General features: G+C 40.7%; 1 protein-coding gene across 1 annotated transcript; it reads right to left on the bottom strand.

Annotated features, from left to right (window-relative positions):
• Window positions 1-4,494: 4,494 nt before the first annotated feature.
• On the bottom strand, window positions 4,495-5,442 carry LOC140844238 (olfactory receptor 56A3-like). The gene has a single exon (XM_073215718.1). It carries the CDS (start codon window positions 5,440-5,442, stop codon window positions 4,495-4,497), a length of 948 nt encoding a protein of 315 aa, XP_073071819.1.
• Window positions 5,443-10,417: the final 4,975 nt, after the last annotated feature.

The following is a 10,417-nucleotide window of genomic DNA, read 5'->3' as shown; positions in this document are numbered from 1 at the left end:
AGCTGTCTTTGTTATATTTTCATAGATAAATGTGGTTTTTGGAGGAGATTGCTGCTGGTCTACTCATGCCGCCATGTTGGCTCCACCACCATCTGTTTCTTTAAGGTCCTCCCATATTTTGCTTTATTTTTTCTATCTTTTTCATCTGCATATCCCAACATTGCTGCTATTTATCTTCCCCTGAGCTAAATGGAAACTGTAGCATCCCTTACATATGTCTTTCTAATTAGTCTCCAGTGTGCCTGGTTAGCTATATGTTCACTTATTTATGGCATTGGTATTAAATTTATAGAACTGTCATAGGGTTCTGTATCTGATACTGTTCTACATTTTCAGTTAAGACTAAAGCTTAAAAGTCTGCCATGTTGCAGTGTGTAAGTAATGTTCATTATTGACTGCTCTGCAGTTTCCATTCTGTGCATTTTCCCTTTCTGTGTAAGTAGCTAACAGCATGTGATCTAAGATGAATTTTTACCAGAAATAATGTTACTGTCAATATTCTGGTCCACCTTTACTTATGGACCTCAAGATGGTACATGTGCAGTAACTGTTTTTAGTTGTGGCATGTAAAAAAATTTAACTTCACTTGGAATTTCTCACCCAAATATATATAACCCCACTGGAAATTTCTGAAGTTTCTTTATTTTTTACATTCTTTATCCCATTTGATGCTTGTCTTTTGAAAACTGATGGATGTAAAGTATTCTCTCATTATTTTAATCTGAATTTCTTCTGACCAGGGAGCTTCCTTCATATTCTGTTTAGCCACCTATGGTTTTCAAGCTGTGAAACCATAAGTGTTCACATACATGTTCACATCCCTTTCCGTCTTTTACTATTTATTTTTGTTTTTTCTTGCGTATTTACAAAATCTCTTTCCAAAGTTTAAACACTAGAGTCCCTTGTTGGCTTGATTTTGCTAAGGTTTCCTGTAGTCTGACATGTATTTGCCAAATTTACTGTGTGCTGTCCATTACTCAATGGAAATTTTTCAATTGATCAAGTCAAAGTATTGTTCTATTAATGGATTATCCCTGGAGATCTTATTTAGTGATTCCACAAGATCACCAAGGTGTTTCTGTTCTGTTAATGTTTTGATAATATTTTTATAGTAAGTCTTCTGACACAGGATTATTGCAAGGGTAAAATTACTTTTACTTTTTTACTGAATGAATATTTTGATCATACTGTGTAGAAAGCATTATAGTACATGTTAGAAATACAGGACATCAAAGAATATTTTCTGCCACCTTAGGAGAAGGAGACCGCACTTAGAGTTACATCAAGGACCACACTAGCAGCAATTATCACACATCTTCATAATGTGTCATATTATTCTGATTGTTACCTGATATTTCCTTTAGTCCTGATAACAACCTAGTGATGTAGAATGGGGTGACTTGGGGAAAGGGGAAAGACAATAAAGAAAAGAAAGAAAAATTATAAATTACACCTAAGAAAATTCTTTGCATCTGTGTTTTGTGTGGGTTTCAGCCTGTCTGGGATACTGATGCTGTTAGTAGAAATGCCTAGTGGCCTTCACCTGGGCCCATACTCCTTGCGACAGCCTTTACAGACATTTCTCCTACCTGAGCTGAGCCAGTGTTGAGGCTGAACTAGCTTTGTGCTTTTTCCTGTGATTCCTAGACTCACATTTTCTGGAAATTTATCCCCTGGCAAGGGAAATGAAAGCAAAAATAAACAAATGGAACTATTTCAAGCCAAAATGCTTCTGCACAGCAGCAGAAACCATCAGCAAAATGAAAAGGCAATTTATTGTTTGGAAGGATATATTTACAAGTTATACATGTGATAAGGGGCTAGTATCCAAGCTATATTAAGAACTCATAAACTCAACACAAAACCTGAAATAACCTTATTTAAAAATGGTCCATCGAGCTGAACGGACATTTTTTTCAATGAAGACATGCAGATGGCCAACAGACATATGGGAAGATGCTCAATATCATTAATCATCAGGGAAATGCAAATTAAAACACATGAGATATCACCTCACATTAGCCAGAATGGCTAATATCAACAAGATAAGAAATAACAGGTTGGTATTTCATCTAGAAATGCTGGAGTAATTATGTACTTATTTTTTATTAATATTTTAGAAAGCAGACACGTTTTCTGTGGTTTGTGCTGGTCTGATGAAGTGCCTCCTTTCTTCAATCCCATTTTCTTCTGTATGTCTTCAGTTCACAGGATCGTGTTCCTGCTTTGTTTCAAACTCAAGTTCCTGTTATCATATTCTGCTTAGTTCTTTAAATTCTCTTGTAGATTTGCATCCCAGCTTTCTGCCTAATGGCCGTTGTATTGTACCTCTGCCTTAGGTGCTCCTTGGCTATGTCCTTCCTATTGGCATATTCTGCTGCTGTGTTGGGAGAACTGTTATGAAATCTGTTGACACTTCCCATTGCTTCTTGGACTCCTCATTCTTAGAGGTTCAGAGCCTTTGCAGTTATAAGATGGACCTTGAGTATGTTCCTCATTGCTGCAACCCCAGAAACATCACAAAACTTTGTCTATATTCACTGTAAATGCACACTTGATGGACAATATGTTAGATGTGCCATTATCATTCTCTGTATGTGCTTGATGATTGGATGTTCATATGTAATATTGTTAAAAGTGGTAGATATTTAGTATTTCCTAAGAGATAGTAGTCCAAATTTACCTTAGAAGCTACTTAGTACCTTAGTACCTTTATACACGTAAGACCTTCCTCTTGGTGTTCAGTCATGCACACTTGAAACCAAGCCATTTAAATTATTTTGAAATATTTGAGAGAATGAAATTTTGAGGAGTTCTTTTTCAAATGACAAAGTAAAAGTTTATCTAGGTGTTAACCAAGTTGGATCTTGACAGTCTGTTTTTTATTTTCAGAAATGTAATTTAATGTTAATCTAGAATATATGCTTTTCAGGTATTGCTTTTTATTGTGTGAGTATATGTTTATTTTTCAAAGAGTAGCTCATAGTGGTATCTAGGAGCAGAGAAATGTAATACCAATTTATTGTTCTTCACTGTGAGAGGACGTAGAAAAGAAATGGGCAGAGCTTTGTGGAATGAAAGCTTAAGTTGGTTGAGGATGTATGTCAGGTGCTTTTGTGGAATGAAAGCTTAAGTTGGTTGAGGATGTCTGTCAGGTGCTTTGTGTTAAGACCAAAAGACCCAGACTTTGGGTAGATTATTGGTAGTAGACTATGAAGAGATTTTGCTTCCACGGTCAAAACAGGGTAATACCCTTCTAAGTTATTACTGAGTCACAAAGGCTTACGTTTAGAAGGATCTGCTAAAACAAACTGTTCACTATTCTCAGGTAATAGAGGAGTAATGTGAAATACTATGAGACCAGCTCTTTTGGGCCTAAGTACCCATTTTTTTAAAGTTGTGTAAGACTTACAATTAGAACTTTTAACTCTCTATCCAGTGGTTTCTTATGTTGCCTGGTACCTTACTGCCCATCATACCTTATCCCATTCCTCATTCTCACCTGTTGAGAGGACTGCCAAGAACTCCTATTGTGCCCCTCCTAACCAACCTTTAAGCTCCTGAAAGCAACAACAGTGTTGTATGTATTTTTGTGTCTTAATAGTTCACAGAAATCCTAGGACATATTGTGCTTACTACCTGTCCAATTAATAAGCAAGCAATGTTTGAACAGCATGATTTATATTTCAGTATGACTACTGGATCATATATTACAATCCTTACAACCCTTTACCACATTAGCACAGCTGTGTGTGCACCCCATGAATTATGACACCCTGGATCAAAAGATGCATGTCCACAGCACACACCCATTGGAAGGAGAATCTAATAAAGCTCATGGCTAATTGTTACACACGTGAGCAACCCAGGTAGAAATCTTGTCCTTTCTCAATGTACACAGGACACAATACAAAAGGTCACCTTGTCTCCTAGAGAAGGAGAGAGAGAGAGAAGCAGATACGGAGATGGAGACACAGAGATGGAGAGACAAAAAAGACACTGATGTGGTTAAAGGCTGACAGGGAAAGAGCCAATTAATGACTAGAAGCATCTTCCCTTCATTCAGGACAGAAGCTTCACTCCTATGTCCTTGTCTCCAGTATACTCCCTTCTGTGGAAATGGAATAAGAACACATTACACAACACAACCCACCAAATATCCACAGATGTGTATTAAAGAATACATACTCATTATACAGTAACAGCCGTATTTATAGGAACATAAATTTCTCACTTTAGAACCTACCCCCAGGAATGTCTATACTTTGGACAAAATAAGACAATGTGTATGGAAAGACAGGTGAAAAGGACAAGGAGATTCCCAATGGAGAGGTGAGAGAAACAGAAACTTAAAACGAAACTGAAGTTTTATTAAAGAAGGTGTGACATCTAATTTTCTGATTTTAGATAATAACTCATCAATGTAAATTTCAGACCATTCACCTCTTATAGCTTAACGTCATCCTCCTTTAGGAATGCAGAGATCCAGTGTCCTTACCACCCTTTCCTCAGTAACCTCTGGATTCCTTGCTTGATCTCCTGGGTGCGCACTCCATAAACAATGGGGTTGAGGGCTGCAGGGATGACGTGGTGGAGGACATTGAGCAGGACCGGCACCTCAGCGGAGACCTTCTTCTTGGCCACATGCGTGAGGACGAAGACGAGCAGGATGGTGCTGAAGAAGAGGATGAGGATGAAGTGGGAGCCACACGTGCTCAGGGCCTTGGCCACAGCTCCCTCTGCCTTGAGTCTCAGCACAGCTCTCAGGATGAGGGTGTAGGAGAGGAAGATGAGGATGAGGTCAAATCCTAGCATAGCCCAGCCTGTAGCAAACTGGTAGATGCGATTGATGGTGACATCATCACAGGAGAGCCTGGACACTGACATATTGGCGCAGATGCAGTTCTCAATGACGTTTCTCCTGCAATAGTGGAGCCGTGCCGAGAGAATGGGAATAGGCATTGTAAGAAGGACATTCCTGGCCAAAATAAAAATGACAGCCTTGGCCACAAATTGCTCATTGATGATGGACAGGTACCTCAGTGGGTGGCAGATGGCCACATAGCGGTCATAGGCCATGACCATGAAGGTGCAGGACTCCATGGCGAGGAAACAGTTCATGATGAACATCTGCAGGAAGCAGGCAGAGAAGCTAATGGACCTGAGGTCAAACCAGAAGATGGCCAGGACCTTGGGGATGACGGTAAGGCAGAGTACCATGTCCAGCATGGAGAGGAGGCTGAGCAGGTAGTACATGGGCTGGTGCAGAGAGGCCTCCATCCGGATGGTGATGAGGAGGGTGGCGTTGGCCCCCATGGCCAGGAGGAATAGGACGCTGAGGGGCAAGGACAGCCAGAGCTGCCAGCTGGGGGACCTGACAAAACAATTCAGGAGGAAGTCTGAAATCTCAGTGGTGGTGGTGACATTGTGTTGTGTGGTCATATTTTGTCATATATTCCTACAGCCTTCTTCTAGGAATCTGTAATTAGGATAAAAATTAGCTATTGACCATACAAACGTGAATTTAGGGTAATATGCCTCACCTGTGTGAACCATGTGGGTCCTAGCAGTTTATCCAAACTAAGCATATGCATCTGTTTATTTGTTGTGCCATGCTACTAGGGTATTTCTCTCACTCTAAGCAGCATAGAGGCGTGAGGTAATAGCATTTGTGTATACACGTTTGATCTGCTCAAGGCTCGTTTTTAATGTAATTACATCCTTGCATATAAATGTAGAAACTACTTTTTGTGACAGGTGAGTCCAAATTTGTAATTGTAAGTGTCTTTTTGTTTTTTAATGCACACATAGGCTACCACACCTGCAACTTAACTCTAACAATATATACTAATAAGTATCAGAGCCAGCACAAAGTGGCACTCAGAAGAATAGCCCCAGTCCTTTTGTCACCTTCATTCTGTCTTTTCAGCTGTATTTTCTTTGCTTTAATTAGAGATTTAAAGTAATGATGGAACTAAAATTAGTTATTTAACATTTCGTCTCAAAAGTATTTCAGGTGGATAGTTATGGAATCCCCCTAATACTTGTTTTCCGCTCTGTTTATTAGGTCTTCACCTTTGTAGAATTCCTAATTTCTGGAAGTACCTTTAAAAGGATGATGGCCAAATGGCCAATTTTGCATAGTTCTGGAAGGGCCATACCTGCTGTTAAACCAGATGGGAAGGCAGTCATTCTGCTGGCAGCTGTGGGAGGCTGGTGACGTTTACCTTTATACTCCTGCCCTCTTCTGTTTCCCTTTTCAACCATTGATATAATGGTCCAGGTGGGCAGTCCCCTGCTTCCAGGCACTGCTTTAATGTTGACATTGCTTTCTATCACTCAGTCTTTTCCCCTGGCTTTCTGGGAGGTAGCAGAGCCACAGAACTGAACAAGGAGCTGTTCTTACTCTCGAGGAGGTAAAGCAAAAGCCATCTTGGGAACAATGGGGAATCATAAGAACAAATGACAGGGTCTTGCACAAACTATTAGGACATGATAGGGGAGGACTGACTAACTTTGACATGGGCATAGTTTGGACAAAAAAGATTGTACATAGAGTGATGTGGTACTCTCACTTACATTAAACGTAAAGGATCCTAAAGTTCTTCCCCTGATTATGAAAGGGTCGAAAGAAGGTTGTAGCTTGGCAAATAGTATATAGGTCAGATCTTTCTGGGATCCTTCAAATCATGTAGTCCATTGTACCTAAATCTGTGTATATGGACAGAGTCTCTGTTAAAGAGTTATTTTGTGGATTAGAAATTATTTTTCATCAGGAATATTAGAACTACGCTGCATATTACTCATTAGGCTCACTAATGTAACATAAAATTTTGTTTAGTTTTGGAACTCTTACTACTTGCTGGGGACTATGCCCAAATACTCTGGGGCTTTATCCTATTTAATCATTAAACATCCTATGAGATATATTATATTATTGCCACATTACAAACGACGGAAATTATATCTCAACATCTTAACCGCACAAACTATTTTACACTGATGCTAATCTTGGCTAATACTGTGGGATGGATTGGAGTAATTTCTAGGATTTCTTTGGACTTGATAAATAATTCTGTGAAAGTTTACTTGCTCCATCAATTCTATAAAAAAGGAAGCATACCTCTCCCTGGATACAATTAAGAGTCTTGATAGGGAATCTGATAGAGGAGAAATAGTTTTGGAGTGGGGTGTGTGTGGTAAGGAAGGAAGTTTGAATAAAATGGTGTATGAAGAGCAGACCAATATTTTGCTACTATTAGAAACATACTGTTGTTGGTAGCATTTGAAATAGTATTTTTGTTTCCAGTGATATTTTCTCATTCCCCAAATGCGGTTCCAGTGCTGTTCAGCCAACTCCTCTGAGATCTTCCTGCTCAGAGAGACCCCCTCGGTAACTGGGGCTCCTCTCTTCCCTCCTCTTCACCCTCTGCCTCTCCAGGCAGCGGTTCTGTACAGCTGGTGTCTGCTCGGCAAGGCCTTCCCACCTGGTGTGTGGAAGGGATTTAGACTACCTTCCAATTCTGTTTCTCTTGCTAATGATAGAATGCACTGATAGAGACTTAGGGCAATTTGGGGAAGAATTTTAAAAATACTTCATTTGTGATTCATAATAGTCTGAAGTAGGTATGATATGTTGACTGTTTTAAGAATGTACCTTTTTCGGACAGGCAAATTGAGATGCAGTGGTATCTCAGGTCTTTTCCACAGTTTAACTAGTAGGATTTGAACATAGAAAAAATTAAAGTCGCCTCTAAAGCTAGTTCTCATATGAGTACATCTCCTCCGTCGCCACCACTAGCTGACAGGAAGATGCCTGCTTGTTCTCGGGTGGATGGGGGGATGTCAGCTAAAGAGCTTTGCGGTAATTATTTCTAGCAGTTGTATGAAATTTCTGAGGACAACATAACAGGATTATTTTGTATGTTTCCCCCACCTACTCTAAGTTCCTCTCTGTTCTCTGGAGTGCCGCTCCATGTTCTTCAATCCACATTTCACTGAGCTACCCACTGAGCCCTAGCAGCAGAGCATGTGAGATCACGTATGTCTTTCTTCCTCTGTACTTTTCCAGTGTCAGTCTGCAATCAGAGCTTGCCATGGCACCATCTGAGCTGAGGACCTAGAGCTAATGACTGGCTGTTTGCAGACAGGGACACCATGCAGAAGCCAGAGATGCTGAAGGCCAAGAATAAAGCAGAGACCCTAAAGCCTCCAAGGCTTTTCCCCTGGTTGCAGGGAAGGTCCACAGTGCAGCATTGTGGTAATCCTGTGTCCAGGGGTCCCCCTAGCTCCACAGAGTTCCAGCAGAGCGACCTGCAGGCCTGTCTCCCAGTGTTGTGTCGGGCATCATGGAGTGCCCCCAGTGACTGAAACCTTGTGGATCCTATGGACATAATTTTCTGCTTTTGACAGCAGCGGCATTTAGAAATTTCCTTAGATTGAGCTGTAAACTGAAAAACTACTTTCTGAGCCCCACTGATCCCCACCTGCAGCCTCTACCCTCAACCTCTGAAGTGAACTAGAGTAAATTTAATTCCAACCCCTGTAGTGAAACATTTGTAGGCAGAGTCTTTGCCTGAAGTCTCCTAAATTCCCACACTCAGAATCTAGAACCCCGATGTTCTCACTGGGGTCCAGTTGATACACTTTCCAGGACTCTCCCGCCCCGTGTTATTCTCCTTTCCTAGGGACAAAGTCCCACTTCTCTGCATCTGTGACAGTGCCGAGCAAAGTTCAGAGAAGGCAAGAGGATGGCAGAGGTTCTCATGGTGCCTCCTGACCTGACAGTGGCTGCAGGCTGCAGGCCCTGTTTTCAGCCTGCTTTTGCGGTGCCAACTCCGGAATGGACAGGAACGCAGCTCCTGACTGAAGAGCAAGCTCTCTCCTGTCTTCTTGCTAATGATGGTATAGCTGCATCTCAGGCACCCTCTTCCCAGGCTCACTTTCGGAGGGTGTGAAGCACAGGCTCTGGCTCCTCTGATCCTGGAGCTTTGGTTAGGTCCCAACGTACCTGGGGTATTTATTACTCTGGAGCCTAAGGGACTTTGCCCTCTAGGAACTTCTCCATCCTTCCTTCCTTGAACTCAAAGGACCCTCCTGGGACAGACAGTCAGGTACATGGGAAAAGAAAATGATTTCTTTGTCTCTAAAAGAAAGGAGCCCTGGTAATCCAGCCCTTTGTTGGCTATGTGTCCTGCTGGGTGTTAGTGACTCTCCTAGGTTTGGGGTCTTATATCCATTCACACATGTTCATACTCATTTGCACACCCACACTCAAAACCTTCCATACATGGGCTTCCTGTATGTGCTTGTTAGATAGCATTCCAAATCATGCTATTGGATGAGCAATGTTAAAATCGTCACTTCTGTTATGGCATTAGAATGATAAATAAGAAGAGAAAATTACTGAGAAAATGCAGTGTAATTTTCAGAGAGAAAGTCCTGTAGTAATTTCTACTACAGTGAAAGATTTTAAAATCATATTTATATACAAGTGGAAATTAGGAAACATGATTTGTTCCTTATTTTTTATTTTCACCTTGAGCCTCATGTGAATCATTCATGCTCCTCAAGTTATTGAATAAGCACCATCAGTTTCTTTTTTTTCTTTTTGAGAGGGCATCTCTCATATTTATTGATCAAATGGTTGTTAAGAACAATAAAATTCTGTATAGGGGAGTCAATGCTCAATGCACAATCATTAATCCATCTCAAGCGTAATTCTCATCAGTCTCCAATCTTCTGAAGCATAACGAACAAGTTCTTACATGGTGAATGAATTCTTACATAGTGAATAAGTTCTTACATGGTGAACAGTACAAGGGAAGTCATCACAGAAACTTTCGGTTTTGATCACGCATTATGAACTATAAACAATCAGGTCAAATATGAATATTCGTTTGATTTTTATACTTGATTTATATGTGGATCCCACATTTCTCCCTTTGTTATTATTATCATTTTTATTTTTAATAAAATGCTGAAGTGGTAGGTAGATGAAGATAAAGGTAGAAAACATAGTTTAGTGTTGTAAGAGAGCAATTGTAGATGATCAGGTGTGTGCCTGTAGACTATGTGTTAATCCGAGCTAGACACGGACAATAAAACATCCGCGGATGCAGAAGATTTCTCTCAAAACAGGGGGGGTGAGGTTCTAAGCTTCACCACTGTTGATCCCCAATTTCTCACCTGATGGCCCCCTGTGACTGTGCCTGTCTTAGGTTTTTCCTCCCTTGAGGAATCTTACCCGTCTCTGGCTAACCAGTCATCTTCCGGGGCCATACAGGGAGATGTAAAGTTGGTAAGTGAGAGAGAAGCCATATTGTTTGAAAAGGTTAGCTTTTTACATCTTTGCGTATTTATGCCCTGTGGCTTCTATGCCCAGCACTTGTCTCGAGGTATCTTTACCACTTGGAGG

This window comes from Manis javanica, chromosome 11 (genome assembly GCF_040802235.1).
Source record: "Manis javanica isolate MJ-LG chromosome 11, MJ_LKY, whole genome shotgun sequence".
Classification (NCBI taxonomy): Eukaryota; Metazoa; Chordata; class Mammalia; order Pholidota; family Manidae; genus Manis; species Manis javanica.
Note: the sequence above shows the minus strand (reverse complement) of the source record. Positions and strands in the feature narration are given on the sequence as shown.

Coding starts and splice junctions, on each gene's coding strand:
- LOC140844238 (XM_073215718.1), bottom strand. CDS start 5,442: ATGACCACACAACACAATGTCACCACCACCACTGAGATTTCAGACTTC.